This window comes from Ambystoma mexicanum, chromosome 6q (genome assembly GCF_040938575.1).
Source record: "Ambystoma mexicanum isolate Mex_15411 chromosome 6q, UKY_AmexF1_1, whole genome shotgun sequence".
In the NCBI taxonomy this organism is placed as follows: Eukaryota; Metazoa; Chordata; class Amphibia; order Caudata; family Ambystomatidae; genus Ambystoma; species Ambystoma mexicanum.
Genome location: NC_090937.1, coordinates 219,043,162 through 219,059,840, shown reverse-complemented (window position 1 = coordinate 219,059,840; position 16,679 = coordinate 219,043,162). Strand labels below are relative to the sequence as shown.

Below are 16,679 nucleotides of genomic sequence, written 5' to 3'. Positions count from 1 at the left end.
GCCTGATAAGCAAGTCCCAGTTCAACTGGAACCCAATCCCAGTCCAGGTCCCACATAGACACCTGTTTAAACGGACACACCCTCAAGACCTGTTCAAGTGTCTACTCCTTCAGGCTCAAGGGACATATTTATGGATATTTTGTCCACTCTGCAAATGCTGGATTCAGAGCTACAGGACATCTACCGGCTCCACATTTACCTCCTTCTTCGAAACGTGTGCTTTTCCTGTGGAAAAAGGCTTACTTGTGCTACCACCAAAAGACACTCGGGTCCCAGTTCTTCCACAAGCAGCCAACCTCATGGATACCAACACTGATACCGATGACTATCCGGCGGATGGCTCTCTACGCACTGACTCACCTGACAAGTTTGACTACCTGGTGCCAGCTGATTGCGAGTCAGCGGATGTACTTCCAAGAGACTCCCCTCCCAATGAAATAGTTTCTTTTCACATGCTCATGTATCGGGCATTGAATTTATTTGATCATCTACCAGAGGAGCAGAAGAAGGAGAGATTGCTTTACCAAAAAATCTGTGGTGGCCACCCCGATGCTGGACGATATTTGAGAAGACAGCCTTCTTCTGGTCCCAAGGAATCCTTTCTCAGAGGCACCCAAAAATAATTACTTCAAAAAGAAGTGCACAGCTCCAGATTCTGCCCCTAAATGCCTCAGCACACAGCCCTACTTAGACTCTTTCATCTCAGCAACTGAACTGAAATGCTCTGCCAACCCTTTGTCCCCTTGCATGGTTACTCCAGACAAGTAAAGAAAACAACTCAATGCTTTTGTTAGATGGATCATTTCCAGGGCCGCCACTACAATAAAGGTAGCTAACTCAATGGCTGTCCTGGCACGCAACGAACAAGAGATCTGGTTTAAGCTGGGTCCGATGCTTGAATTTCTATCTGATGACAAACGTAAGGAGGCTCTTTCGCTTACGCAGGAAGGCTAGGCAGCATCAGATCATGCCATTTCCATTCCTGTTGACAATTCACACTCAGGATTCCTTCAGATAGGAAACAGGGTTGTATTGCACCGTCAGGGTTGGCTCAAGGCCACCAACTTCTGGCTGGAAGTTCAATCCAAGGCAGTGGACATGCCGTTCAATGACACTGATCTGTTTGGCAAAAAAGTTGGACGAGACTCTCCAGGCCATCGAAGCCAACACTGATACTGCTCATTTGTTAGGCACTCTGCAGACGCAATGCAAGTACTTTCATTCTGGAAAATCTCTATTTCCCAGGACTTCTACAGATTACAGATCTGAATGTTGTCCACAAACATCCTGCTCCAGCAACTCCCAAGAGAGTTACAAGGGGAGAGGGTAGCCCTATTGTGTAAACCAGCCTCAACACAAATTTTCCTCCAGAAGTCAAGTTCCGAAACAAGCCTGACCCCCCACTTGAACACCCCAGCAGGGGGGCGACTTGCACACTTCTTCATGTAGTGGGAGTCCATCACCAGTGATGAATGGTGTTATCCATCATTCAACATGGTCGCACTCTTGAGTTCCTAGGGATTCTAACCTCCATTCCTCCCATTTCAAAGGCAGGAAAACACTGAGCGCCGCTCCTGCGGGAGGTGCAGTCCCTCCAAACAAAGGGAGCAATCAAAATCTTGCCAGCACATCAAGTGAACTCCAGATATTTTCTTGTAAAGAAGAAATTGTGAGGTTTAAGACCTATATTAGAACTTTGGAGGCTCAACAAATTCCTCAAGTCTCAAACGTTTTTCATTGTGATGCTCCAGCATATCTTGGGCCAACTGCAAGAGGGGGATTCTATTGCCTGTCTCAACCTGGAGGATGCATACTTCCATATTCCAATTCATCAGTGACAAAGAAGTTTTCTTTGCTTCAAGGTGGGGGGAAAACATTACCAGTTCAAGGCCTTACCCTTTGGCCTAAAATCAGCACTAGGAGTGTTCAACGCATTTCTTGCTCCAGTCACATCTCATCTCTGTCGTTAAAGCATTCAGTCTACCTGTATCTGAATGACTGGTTGGTGCTTCCATTGGTGAGTTGGTATACAAAAGAGAAGATACCATGCTTGACGTTATGTTTCGTAGTGAACTTTGCAAAGTCTTCCTTAAATCCATCTCAGAGCATGCTGTTCTTGCCGGTCACGCGTAAACATGCTGGCATGTGTCACCATGCCTTCCGAGGAGAAGGTGTAATCCATCCTGATGAAATTGCTCCAGCTGTCACAGCTGTCAATTGTTTTACTCAGCTTCTGAAGTCTCTCCTGGGTAATGATGTGCTCATGCATCCCATTGATCCCATACTGCAGACTCTGAATGAGACTGCTTCAGGAGTTCCTGCATGCCAGGTTTGGGGTTCCTGAGAAGAAAAGCTTCAGCTCACACGTCCCTTTTGCGATGTTCTCCGGTGGTGGAGTCTTAATCTCCATGTTACTCAATGTGCACCCTTTCCCTTCCCAGACCATAAGATCTTGGTCATGATGGATGCTTCGCCTGAGGGTTGGGCGGCTGACATGTGTAGATTCCACAGCAGAGCCCTCTGGTCTCTCCAATGAGAAGACTCTCCACATCGATGTTCTAGAGCTACGTACAGTGTTCTGGGCTTTGAAGGATTTCAAGCCTCATCTGCAGAACCAAGTGGTTTGTGTCTTCATTTACAATACCACCATGATATTCATATTCAAAAACAGGGAAGGACCCGCTCACCGATTCTGTTAGCGGAGGCCCTGGCAATGTGGTCTGGTCGTGGGCAGTAGTGCACAACATGTTCCTGTTTCCTTTCCATCTACCAGGGATCCACAACAAGATAGTGGGCACCCTCAACAGGGAACTCAGATCCTGCCATGAATGGGAGCTTCTTCAAGACCAAGTTCTCTGCCTCTTGTCCATGTTTGGAAATTCAGAAATCGAACCGTTTGCTACAATGACGAGCAAGAAATTCCCAATGTTCGCAAGTAGGTTTCCTCAGATGGGAAGTCTGGGAGATGAGTTCTTGTTCCTGCGGGAAGGAATTCCACAAATCATCACAATTTGCAGCTCTTGGGCCTTCCCGCAATGGCAACAACCGTTCAGTGGTTTCCATTGCAAAATGGTTTTCGACAAAGTATTTCACACTGTCATTGTATGGTCAACAGGGCCCTTCCAGGCAGACCAAGAGCACACTTCACAAGGGCTGTGGCCTCTAGTACAACGTTCTTGTTAGGTGTTCCCCTGCTGGGCATCTGCAGGGTGGCCACGTTGAGTTCTGCCCATACCTTCACAAATTCTACTGCATCAATAGGGATTCCAGGGGGGAGACCTGGGTCAACCAGGCAGTTATTCGCAGCCTGTTCGTGTGAGGGTGTTCTGCAGGTGAGGTGGTTACTTCTGTTAAACTATGCCTCCACCCATTTTTGGTTGTATGTATGTACTGCTTTGTAATCTTATTCAGACACCATGTGAATCTGTGAAAGATCCAGTGCTGGAGAAGGAATAAGTTACTTATCTGTAACTCCTGTTCTCCAGCATTGGTATCTTTCATCGATTCACATGCAAAACTCCCTCCAACCCCATCTGCGGTTCTTCTTGGCTCATACTGCCACATTGCGTGCACTGCCAAATCGAAGATGGCCTCCAGGAGTGGAGCTAAGGGGACCTGTCTAATTGGCTGTGGGAAATATGACCAAAAATGACTCTAAGAGAGCACTAGTGTGACAAGCAGTTTAAAAATGTAGAGGTAAACTGCTTTAATGTTACAGAGGATTCCCAGCCCGACGACGGGGAATATTCAAACAGCATGTGAATCTTTGAAAGATACCAAAACTGGAGAAAAAGTGTTACAGGTAAGTAATTATTCTTATGTTCTTATGTTATGCCTCTGTTCTTCCATGCGCAGCATGAGCAGCTACATGTCCCATCTCGCGATGGCGAGTGGCAGCATGGTGCTGGAAATTGTGTTTGGGGAAGGTGTGTGCCTTATGTAGCCCTCTTGAGTGGACTGGGATCACCTGTGGCTTCATTTCTGCCAGCTATATTCATTTACCACCACCTGGAGGCTGGAGCTAATTGCGCTGTATTTTTGGTATTAAATACATGTCCTCTATCGAAGTGAATCGTTTCAGAATGGTTTGCAGTTTACTTCACTATATGGTACACTCCTAAGCATGCTGTTGTTATTTTAAAAACATTATTTTGATTTATAAACTTAGAAGATAGATGAAAGACATGATGCTTTTAAAAAATTGAATTTAGGATGGGGGTTAATACTCCACGAAATAATCAAGGATTTGAAGTCAATACAACAACGAGAAGAATTTCTGAATCAATATATTTCCAGAAGTCACAATTTCGCTGCAGTGAAAAGTGTTATAAATACTTCTACAATTTTTATTTATTTTTTAAACACAAAAACACTCCCTTTACATATCGTTAATAATCACAAAACGCATCAGGTAACATAACAACTTCCCATCCCTCCCCCCAACTTCCCCTCTGACCAGGCCTACACCACACCCATAACCTAGTTGTGTTCTTCACCCACATTTTGCACAACTACAGTAGTTTCCTGTTCAACAACTTCCTCCTCTTCTTGTGTTTCACAGTCAGAGGCTGACAAGGCTCTATGAGCAATCTCCATGCCTCAATCCCCATGCTTCTCAGAAATTATGATGGGATATGATGATAGAAATGCTCCAGGGTCAAACCTCCACAGTACAATATGTGTGAGTGAATGGTTTTGGGATAGCGTTGTGCAGCATAGCCTCTTGCAAAAGACAGAGAGTCAAGTGCAAGGCCACAGGCCTGCTGAAAAACACATAGAGCTTCATGCACCAGGTAGACTAACAGCTGTAGTAGACCGAGGGCCTGCTGCAAAAAGGCAAGAACGTATTGCCTCAACCAGGCAGGGGGTATGTGCCTTTTGACAAAGCCAGGCTTCTTGCTGTTATGTTTAATGAGCACAATACTTGCACATAAACCATGCCACATTAACAGAGCTGGGTTTTTTTTAAGAAAAGGCCAATATAATGCTGTTCAGTGTGCCTTCTGCCGCAATGAATTAAAGTTCTGTTCATTTGAGGTGTTTTCTTCAGAATGAAGATAGTGTGAATAACAAAGGATTTGTTGACCTGGGGGACGGGGCATGAGTGGCTGCGACACTTTCCCACAATTCCATGTTCCCCTTTCAGAGAAGCAGCAGCTGGAAAAGGATGCCCCACTCACGTCAGGAAAGGACCTGTTTCTTGACAGTGCGGGGCCTGCACGTGACTCTTGGTCCACACTATCCGAATCTCCCCTGGGCAAAGTGCTGCTCCTGCCCCAGTTGTTCAAGAGCAATGGGGGAAGAACTAGGCACCCATAGCTGCAGCTAGCACACGTGAATAAGATAGCAACTATGGTGCTCAAGCATGGGTGGAGCCAGCGTTCCAAGAGGGCGAGAGTGGTTGGGAGCGGTGCTCGTCTACTTTTTGTAATTAAGTTTTACTCTTCCTATACTTTCCGGAATGGTTTTGTTTTAAAATAAAAGTGTAGGAAGAAGTTGAAACTTGCACTTTCAGTTCATGGCGCTGAACAGTCCCTTAAACAGCAGGCGCGTGTGCTTGGGGTTTGTATTGTGCGCGGGTGGGTATGTGTGGCGATGGGGTTTGTGTGGAGTGGGGGCAGGCCACTAGGGAACATAGGTCCACCACTTCTTTTCGTACACTTCGACCACTGGGTGGAGCGATTCAGGAGGTGCAGTAGGTTTGGTAAAATTCCACTCCCTTTCGCACATCATTCAGTCTTTCACTGAGGGTGCAAGTTGAAGAAGCTGAAAGGTAGGGTGGAAGAAGTAGGGCTGGGTATGTCGTCACAATTACTATCTCATCTATGGCTTCAGTGTGTCACTGGCAATACTCTACTTTCTTTAACTATTCAGATGTAGGTTATCGACAACTAGATCCACAGCTCCGGAGATGTGGCCACACTCACCAGGCTCCACCAATGTAAGAAAAAATCCTCATAGGTGCATTATGTGGGCATAAGTCTCCTGCCGGCACAATCCAACTTGGTTGACAAGTATCTAAAGCTCATACTTTGCTGCTGTTCATCATTTGTTTGTCAGCTTGAACTCCGAGCTATTGCACTGCCCTTATCACGGTCGGCCCCACCAAGCTACCTCAGGAAATCATGGGCAAGGGTGCATCAGGTATGAACGGAGGCCACTGGGGCTTGGTGGAAAGCCACTCCCCGCAGCTTCAATAGATGCACCACTGAATCCCTCATTACTCCCTTAAACACCCCATGGAATGCTGATTTATGTGGACAGTAGATGGAGTGGGAAAGGGACATGCGCATCATAAAATTGTAGCCGGGCAACTATCAGCAGCAGGAGTTGCGTTTCCCCTCAGTTCTGAGTGACATCATAGACAGCATGAGCTTCCATCTTGTTCTAACTTGAAAACATCTGTGAAATATCTGTGAAATATCTTTCCGTTGCCATAGAAAGGCATCTACAACTCGGTCGTCTGGTAGCTATTCTCAGCCTGTTATACCAAGAACCAAGAATTCTCCAGGTGCTTTTGTTTCTATCCTAAAGGGACATATGCAAATAACTGCAATGCCGTATGGCCTGTTTTTTGCATAGCAAAACGAAATAACTTCCTAAATAAAGTGGATAAGTGGATATTTATGTTATTCTTTTATATTTTTTTCCTTACACGTTATTTTTAGACTAAAATTAGCAATACTGTCTGTATAAGTCACTGGATAAGCTTTACCTCTTTTCACGCTTAATTACTACTCATCCCGCTCGAATCGAACCTTTATTGTTTTGAACAAACCCTTGCGCTTACGTGCACGTTCATGATATCACCTTGTTTACATGAGGGACGTCATGTTATGTTAAAACGTCATGATGTCACAGCGCAGTGCCGCTTTTTAAACGGCCATTTTAGCTAGCCATTTCCACACACGGATACGGCGGCTGAGGATCTCCTTCTACTTTGCTAATCTATCATAGGTAAGCAGATATCCACTAGGGACTTGAGAACCCTCTCACTATGACCTTGTCACTCTTAGGTAACAAGTTAATTGTATTAATGAGATTCTGTAACGTCCTTTTATAAGTCACTTGTTATGATTTTCTTAGATTACCATTGGCTTCATTGACAGCCACGGAACACGAGACTTCTCTATCCACTCTATCTGTCATCTAGACGATCGTTAACTATCATCAACCACCGTCTTGTCACCTTATTAGCCAACTACAATTCTACCCCCCTCTTTTTAAATAGAACTCCATCACTAGATAGATGTGTTAGCTTCCTTTTGAACAAGAATCTGTGTGGATAGTAACTAATAAGGCTCTCACCCCTCATTGATCTATACCCATTACATAGGGGATACTGAATAAACATTGAATAGACATTGGGCCTCATTACGACCCATACGGTTACCATGGCGCTAGTAGCGCCATGGTTGCCGCTGATATTTTACCGATTCTGCCATGGTGAATGGCGGAATTACCGCCCCATTCCAAGGTTGGAGGGGCGGTAATTCCCCATTCACCATTGGCCCTTCCCCATTCCCATTTCTGCCCCATAGGGCTCAATGGAAATGGGGAAGGTGGTAGTTACGGTACCGCAAATTGCGGTACTGTAATTACCTCCCCTCGTAATTAGGCGGTAAGGGGTTAACGGCGCCGCCACCTTTTACGGCACCGTTAACCCCTTACCGCCTGGGTCGTAAAGAGGCCCATTGAATGGACTCCTATAACAATGTACAATCTAGAGTTATGAGTATGTAAGCATGCAATTACATTGAATATAACGCATTGCTAAACCCGGATATGTTACTCTAAACTTGATTACACAAGCTATGGCTACACACCCGTGTGATAGGTGTGTAAATTGAGGTTATATTGTTTATTTATTGAGGAAATGAAACCACTTTTACCATTATATTAATCATGTGCATATAGGTACCTAAAAACACAGTAACCCATGCGAGTGATGTGTTTGAATTGTAAATAATTGTAAATCATTTTTGACATACCAGCACATTAGAAGTAATTATGTGTTTTTCTGTAAACTTTCTCTAGATGTGATTAAATGAAAAATTGAAAAATTGAATATGCCCCTGAAGAAGGGATGTTTTTCTCGAAACGCGTTGGGCCCATTACAAAATAAAAACTACACTTGAAGAAAAATTCCTTTCTAAAGAAGAATCATTTTCTAAAAATTATGTATTGATGTTTACCATTCTTTATCATAATTTGTTTGCTTGAACATTAAAAACTACATACCTAGAGGATGTTCATTAGTTTACCTTAACTGTTTGGCTCATCTATTGAGCTTGTGAAAGTGTGCAGGGGACAGGAGTTCCTTTATTTAGGAATTTATTTCGTTTTGCATTTATCTCCCAACCCATATGCCAGGGTTGACTGGTATCTCCCCTGCACCTTAAGTTTGTTTTAAGCAATGTTTTTGCTATTTAAATACAATCAGAATGTTTTTAATTTCTCAAGATAGGAGTGCATGGTGGACACAACTGTTGATTCTGTTTTTTGCATAGATCATGGATCTTGAGGAGAAAAATTGTACCACTTCAACTGGGCAACAGGCTCTGAGTATAGCTCTCCTGCTGTCCCAGTAATCCCTTTTGGGACAGTTCATTGCCATCTTGCTATGTTATTTGTGGCTATGTGGCGAACGGTTGGAATATTCTTTTTTAGCAGCCATATATAAGTTTTGTTATTATATCTTTCACCTGTGTTATTTACTTTGTGTATTTATGATAATTGATTGTGTGATTTCAATGTATTTTATATTTGCATAATGTAACCTGATGACTTTGTGTCGAATAAAGGTTTTAATAATCATAATAGTACTGTCTTTAACAAGGAAGGTAAAACATACAAGTCAGCATTTTAAAAATGTTCTGCAAAAAAATGGTAGCCTCATCCAATGTCTGCTCTGACGGGCAAGTTCATCGCGCTGACTTGCGCTGGCAAAGATGCTGAAACCCCCTGGTTAAAACAAGTTCAAACTTCCGAGGAAGATTGCTCTTGCAGAGGCTTAACCAGCTTCATATGGTGAAACGGAGTGACGAAGAAAAAAACAATGCACTGGTAGTGAGAATCAAATGGCACAGAAATCTGGCGCATGCACAGTTAGATATTCTGTTTTAAGAGCTTTTATCGAAAACGCTCAAGGTGTGAGTCCTCCTGACATCTCTGAAGAGGGGGGGGAAGTGATCCATCAAGAAAGAGCTGTTTACACTGAGCCCTCTTGCTTGTCCATGGCCATTACAAATGCCACACATATTAATCTGAATACGCCTTTCCTATTGTTTCTGTTTTCAGGTTGGAAGAGCAAAGATGTCATTCCTCAGTTGGTCTCTGATTACATGGCGAAGAAATTTGACCTGGAGGGGTTGGTGACTCACACCTTCCCTTTTGAAAAAATTAATGAGGGGATTGATCTCCTGCGCTGCGGCAAGAGGTGAGTTTAATTAAGTGAACTATTCAGATATTTTATTACAGCCTTTTACATTTTCAATATGTTGACTGATGCTATATTGTTGCTGAAAGGGAGGGAGGGAGAAAGAGAGGGAGAGAAAGAGAGAGAGAGAGAGAGAGGGAGGGAGAGGGAGAGAGAGAGAGAAGTAGAAAGAGAGGAAGAAAGAAAAGGACAATTGGCTGAGGTAGGGGCCAATAAGCGCTGAGAGAAGCTTGCGACTTTGGTTAACAGCAAACAGTCATGACCTGGAACCAGAACTTGCATGAAGAGCAACTTGTGATGAGTCATTGGGGCTGATGTACAAACGCATTTTACAATGGCCCAATCCCATTGAAAACTGCTTTGTAAATCATGACCTTTTTTGTTAAAAACTAGGGGCACATCTAGGAACGCCCTGGTGTTTCGACGTCTGGGCACCTCAGGATTGCTCCTTGAGTTACGTTAAGTTGGTGGCCAATCGGTAAAATGACTCATCCAAAACTCCAGATCAGCCGAATATTGGTTGATCTGACCAGGTATATTTCTTGTACTTTAGTTCAGTTTTAGGCAATGCAGTTTTCACGGTTCGTCCTAAAGGAGAAATAGAGCATATGTTTCTAAGGTGTGCTATTATCCTGGAGGACACATTCAGGGTGGCAAGAGAGAGCTGTTAGGGCTGGTGCAGAGATAGAGAAATAAGAGTTAGGTTGGAACTAGAATGCAAGGCACTTTGAAACACAATTTACTTGATATAAAAGTGCCTTACAAATGCACAATAAATAAATAAATTAGAACATGTCAATTTTTAGTTACAACTAGATTAAAGTTAGAATTCGAATTATAATACACACACACACAATTCCGTTTGGCGAAACTGACAATCACAGTGATTGATTGTTACAAATGGCATTTTTTCATGGAGGGGCAGGACATCAATGTTATGCATCAGGAAATCAGTGATTTTATAGTGTGTTTTACATACACCGAATTATGAGGTGAAAACTGCAATCATTAGAATGGGAATAGGCTTATAGAACTTAGTTAACGCAAGTCAGATATTTTGCACACACATGCATTTTTGGTTTGGAAACGAGAGGAAAAGGACAGTGACTGGCTTGATTAACAAATACGTTGAAGGTGTCCACCAACTGAGGGACTACCTCACCCTACGTCAGAGCTGGAGGTCTAGTACCACTTTCAAAGTGAACACCACTAGGACCGAATTCCTGCTCTTCAGCACAAAGAACAAAGCCAGTGCTTCAAGACTTGGCTGCTCACCATGTGTCTCAAGGGCTTGCTAATCTACCACCTTCGAGAACTGTCTTCCATGCTGCTGCTTGCTGTATCAAAGTTCTTTGCAAGTACAACCATTTAATTCCAACGCTCATTAAACTTGACTGTCTACCACTACAAGCGCACATCACCTTCTAAGCCAGCTGCATCAAAAACAAAGTATTTTTTACTGGCAATACTATGACAGCATCACTAGTTGTCAACCCATCACCTCACCAGGAGTTATCTATCCTATGTTATTGGGATTTCTACCACACATCGCTGTCATTTGCATTATCTGTAGGTGCTCACCTGGATCTGAAAGGGAAAGTGGTGAGAATTGGTTGGGGGTGTAGATGGAAAAGATAAGGGTTTTGCTTAATTTTTGGTGCAACAACAACAAACAACTGGAAACAACCACTCTTAATCTACACCAGAAGGCTTTGGAATTATCCAATAGAACATACATCAGGACTCTCCTCTCCAAGGAGCACATTCTTTGCACCCATCAGATGCATCTCCTTAACTTGCCCCAGGGGCGGACTGGCAAGGGGACAAAGGGTCAAATTACTGGGCTATTGCCCCATGAGCCAGAGCTCCAAAATGTAAAATAAATAATTGAAAAAGACAACATCATTCACAATCTGGCCTACCACACATAACTGACTGCTGAAAACCCTGCTCAGATTCTATGTCAATGGGGCGAGGCATACATCATTGTTCTGTTACAATCCACAGCATTTTATCACAACTCCAACTTGCCAAGGAAGTAAGGGTCCATATCTTATTTCAATTTGTCTTCAGTATGATTTTGTACATATGCTTCACCTATGTTCTAGTGAATTTCATTATCACCAGTGTGCTCAAACAAAAAGAGGTTAATATCATCCATGGATGTTACTTATTTAGTGGTTATAGAAATGGCTGTTGGGCTGTTTGTGATATTTTATTTATTGACACAGTTGAAAAACACACATATAAAGTTGTAATATTCAGGTATTGATTATTAGAATACTACAAACTAAGGGGGTCATTCAGAGTTGGTCAGATGTGTAATACCGTTGAAGAAAGTTACTGGCTCCGCCATTGGAAGTTTACTACCAGCAGAGGTGGTATTTCTGGAATACCTCCAGTGCTATTTCAGAGATACCACCTCCTATGGAGGTAATGTAACAACGTTTTTTATCCCTTATTTCAGCCATTTTCAGCATCAATGTGAATGGGGAAATGGAAATGGATTGTGAAAATGAGTGGCTCACATCACTACTGTTACTTTTTATTAGGCACAGAAAGGTCAATCCTGTCCGTTTTAAGCATTATATGGGTAAGGTTTCGAAAGCAGGCAATCAGAGATGCCCACTTTTATACCACCTCAACACCGCCCTTTGTAAAAACTTGTTTCATTCTATTGAAGGGAAGCACCCGTGTTTCTGTTCTGTACAGTAAAAAGAAAGATGTAAAAAATGTAGGGCCCTTCAAAAGTGGAGGTAGAAATAGGTGGTTTTTCTGAAATATTTATGTATAAAATACTACTGCCTGTATTCCCTTGGAATATCATATATGGTATTTGATTAAACCCTGAATCGGATGACTGGTTAAAGCAACAGTATTTGCAAAATACTGATGATTTTGCTGTTACCACCCAACTCGGAATGACCCTCTAAGTCTGGGATCGTTTTTCATTGCCTTGTCCAGAACACTCTTCTCTTATGTGACAAACAAAAGACACACATGCAATCAACAGAAGATTTGAATATATAGGTACATGGTGACATGAACTCCAGTACATCCTTACACCTTTACCTTACACTGGGCCTCATTACACGGTAGGCGGTGAACCATGGCGCAATTAGCGCCATGGTTCATGCTGGTAAAATACCGGCACCGCCTTGGTGGAAAGGGGAATTAACGCCCCATTCCAAGGTTGTAGGGGCGGTAATTCCCCTTCCACCATTGCCCATCCCCATTCCCATTTTTGCCCCATAGGGCATAATGGGAATGGGGAAGGCGCTAATTACGGCACCGCAAATTGCGGTTGCGTAATTAGCTCCCTGGGTCCCTTTGCGGGTTGGTTTTTAATGCCTGCAAAAAGCAGGCGTTAAAATCCCCAACCCGCAAAGGGACCTCGTAGTAAGGCGGTAAGGATTTACCGGTACCGGTAAAATACCGGTACCGGTAAACCCTTACCGCCTACCGTGTAATGAGGCCCACTGTCACAAATCCACTCAAACACATTAACCCAGTCACTGAAACTGAAACAAACACACACTCCACCTTATTTGAAAACATACATGAATATAATAGGCCACGCTTGCTTCTCACCATCACCAGGTCCACGGCTTATTCCCTTGCAGTTCTGTCTGATTCCATGAGTTGAACTATGCAGCTAACTTTCTGAGAAAGTGCAACTTGGGAGCACAAAACAAAGCCATGTTCCCTCTCTGTCTTTCCCTCTGCTTTGTCCCAGTGTAGATGCAATAGTCACAATTAACAGCAAGACCATGACTACTGCTTCTTCTAGTGTCTGGCAGAGGCTGGCTGGAAAATGAAGGTGGTCTACTTTTTAAGTGATCCAGGGCAACACAAGGTGATGAGGGGCAAGGAATGGTCATGGTGTGAAGGGTAATTAAAGGGCAGGAGTAGCAAGGAATTGGTGACTCAGCAATGTGGGCAAAGGAAAGAGCTGCGTGCAAGGTAGGGGAAGGGGAATTAGTTCATAGTTAAAGAATGGAGTAAAAGGGGAATGTAGGTCTGAAAGTTAATTGTAAGATACAGGGGTGGTATTGAACAATTGGTGCAGGGGAAGGACACTGTAGGATGATGGTAAGAGAAATAGGGTAAATGAGACAGAGGTACACATCTGTAATAGAAGATCAGTTGACTGTTGGTAAGATCTATGCCTGACCTGCATACCACTGCACCTGGTTGTGGGAAGTGATGCATACTTGCTTTATGAACATATGTTTCAATTACTAATTCTCATATTTTTTCGGTTGCTTTATCATGTGACTTGGTGCTTTGAAGGTACACACAATTGTACAGACTAAGATTATAATTACAGTGCATTTTCATTATAATCATAATCTTAGGCTGTTTCACAGATGTTTTTGCCTCAAGATACAGATGATGAATAGGCGTGCCCCCTTGTAGACACAGTAGTGATTTGAAAACCAGATTTATTGAACAGTATACTAGGTTAGCCCTTGAATAACAACTTTGCAGCAAACCGTTTTTGTTTCCAATATTGAAGTTGAAATAGAATGAGATGAAGTCTCCCCTGCTTTCTGAATTGGAAGCTGTGGAACCAGGAAAACAGGGCTCAAATCTCCACCTTCCACATTTCATATATTATGCAATACTGAGCGAATCACTTTGCATCACTGTGCCTTATTTTCCATAACTATCTGTAGAGATAGCCTAACCCATATGGGTTAATACTCTGTAGTGTTACTCAATAAATAATTATTATTTTAACAATGTGTTGTAAGCATATTGGTGCGGAGGCATGAATAAAAGTGAAGGTTTTAGGTTGTGTGGGTGGGTACGAAGGGTGCTGAATGGGATTTGTGTTGTGTGGCGGGGATGCAGGAAGCCAAGTATGGGTCTTTTGCTGTGGCAGCTCATGTTTTACTCTGAGACTCCCTGGCTCAGCAATGGCTCTGCTCTACCAATGATTTCTCTAGTTTTGCCACCTCTTTACATTGTTCTAAAACTAAAGATTGGATGGAATGGGAGGAGGTGTAGCCATCAGTCAAATAAGTAACAAACTGTAAGACATTGAAAACAGGGCTCAAATCCTAGCATCCCGATTGTTTATATTATCCTGGTGAAATAATTGTACTATGTTTCATCAGTGAGCGAATTTACAGGAGTCCGGGTCTCTAAGAAACCATATCTGAAAAATAAGTAGCATAAAAGTGAAGTAATGTCAATAATATCTACTATATATACTTGAGAATGTGTAGGAGGGGGTTTGGTTGGTATTTACTTGTTCTGGAAGTTGGGTCTGCTGCACTCTGGATTTGGGCCATTGCACTATGGGCCAAAGAAGTAAACTTGCCCCCAGGTGAAATGTTGCCATTCCTCCCCTGACTTGTCCCCAACTAATTATCTATCTTGACGACCACCCTTTACAGCCCACCTTGCTCTTCTGCCTAGAACCCCACTCATCACTTATATATGCTGCTCGCTAACTGAAGATATTGACTAATAGCTTTATCCTTAAAAGTATACCAGTAATAAAGGTAATGTTGCAATGTGTTAAGTCCTTCCCTTATAAGCATCCGATGGTTGCATGCAACTCAGAGGGATGTGCATTGATTTGTTGTTACAGACGGCTAGATTTGGGCTCAGTAAACTCACTATGCAGGAAATAAAACACAAAAAAACCTTTGGAAGAGAGATGAAAAATATAGTTATTGTCATCATTGTGATACAAAAGTGATTTTTGGTAAGTTGGCAGAAAACACTAGTGACAGGTTTAAAAAGGAATCTATTTATGAACACCGAATACAACTGAGTGATTACTTTTTCTGTGGGTGACATGACAGTGACTAGCTAAAGCATGCAATACATAAACAAACTGTTTTGTGATGGAGTAGAACACATTAGTGACTTTACTGATTGTGATAGACCCATGATTTTGAAAAAGGCAGCAAAAAAGGACAATGACTAGCATGAGAGGAGTCTGATGACATTCCTACGTGTGATACACACATGTGATCTTTTCGTAAGGAACGGAAAATCAAAATAATTGGCTTGAGAGTAGGTTGACATTTCCTGAGTGTAACTGAGTGATGGTGCACGTGTACACTTTTCAGACGAGGGTGCATAACATCACTGCTGAGCTTTATCAGATGTCAATATGCCCAAAGACCCAGACATTCCAGAAATCTGAGGTAAAGAGACATGCATTTGGCAGCTGATTAAGACACCAGCAATGGTAGCATCTCTGTGCTTTGCTGGTGTCCTAATACTGTTTAGCCATCATCCGTTCTCCAGTAGGGCAATATCGCGCACAGGTCCCTGTTGTTTGCTGCACGTATGCACAGGAGTATCAATCTTTTCAGATTACAGTGAAGAAGGACCTGTCCACTTTATTCAGGGCAGTAGGAGAAGTTGCAGACTTTGATTCAAGGCAGACAGGAAGAATGAGCAGGACTAAAGGGTTTAGGATAATGTAAATTGCTCATCTCCTCCCAGTTACAGAGAGTCAGCAACAATTATTAATGTGCAATCCATGCTCCCTCCCCTACAATGAGGATTCAAAAACTCTTTGTAGGCATTACTGGCACAAGCACAGTGTCAATGAGAGATAGAAGGGAGGGCTTAAGAAGAGACACTGCTAAAAACTCATCCGGCTGTGTTCATTCTATTTCAGAATCACCCCAGCATATCTAAAAGTATGTGTGCATGATATCAGAATGTGGCAGCCAGATTACAGCCATCATGAGAACCTTCTCGACTTCCACAACATGTTTTGAGCTGAATGGTGGGGCTAAGGTGAACTTTGGGGCCAGGTGCCACCATCCGCTGCATGATGTAGGGTCCACAGCTGGAAAAGGGTAGGTTCCCCAGGCTCCCCAGCCCATTGTTAGCCTAGTAAGTAATATCCCTCCCAAAGACTAACTTGTACTCAAGACAGGAGAAATAGGAGCCTCAAGAGTGATGGGGGCCCTGAAAGGAGCAAGTACTGAGGCCAAGGCCAGAGGTTTCAGGTTTGAGGTAAAAGACAATACTGACTGTTCAGGCGATGAAGGAATAGCAATTGGGTACGGGTCAAGAAATAACTCTTATCTTTCCCATTTCGCAAAACCATATGGTCTAAGCAACAGTCTTTCTTCCTTTTCTGCAAGACTCAAGACACAATGAAAATGTGATTACCCTGATCCTTCCTCTAGTTCCCATCACCCAGCATCTTTGTTAGAAAGCCCACCTTAGAAGTCTCTTTCTGTACAAAACATAATTATTC

At 43.0% G+C, this 16,679-nt stretch overlaps 1 protein-coding gene across 2 annotated transcripts in view; it reads left to right on the top strand.

Moving 5' to 3' along the window:
* The window catches only part of LOC138515904 (alcohol dehydrogenase 1-like), a 474,385-nt gene that overhangs the window by 421,682 nt on the left and 36,024 nt on the right, over positions 1 to 16,679 (top strand). For both annotated transcript variants that reach the window (XM_069630666.1, XM_069630665.1), the window contains exon 8: positions 9,301 to 9,439. In XM_069630666.1, the coding sequence (XP_069486767.1) occupies positions 9,301 to 9,439 (139 nt within the window). The remainder of the gene's footprint in view (positions 1 to 9,300; positions 9,440 to 16,679) is intronic.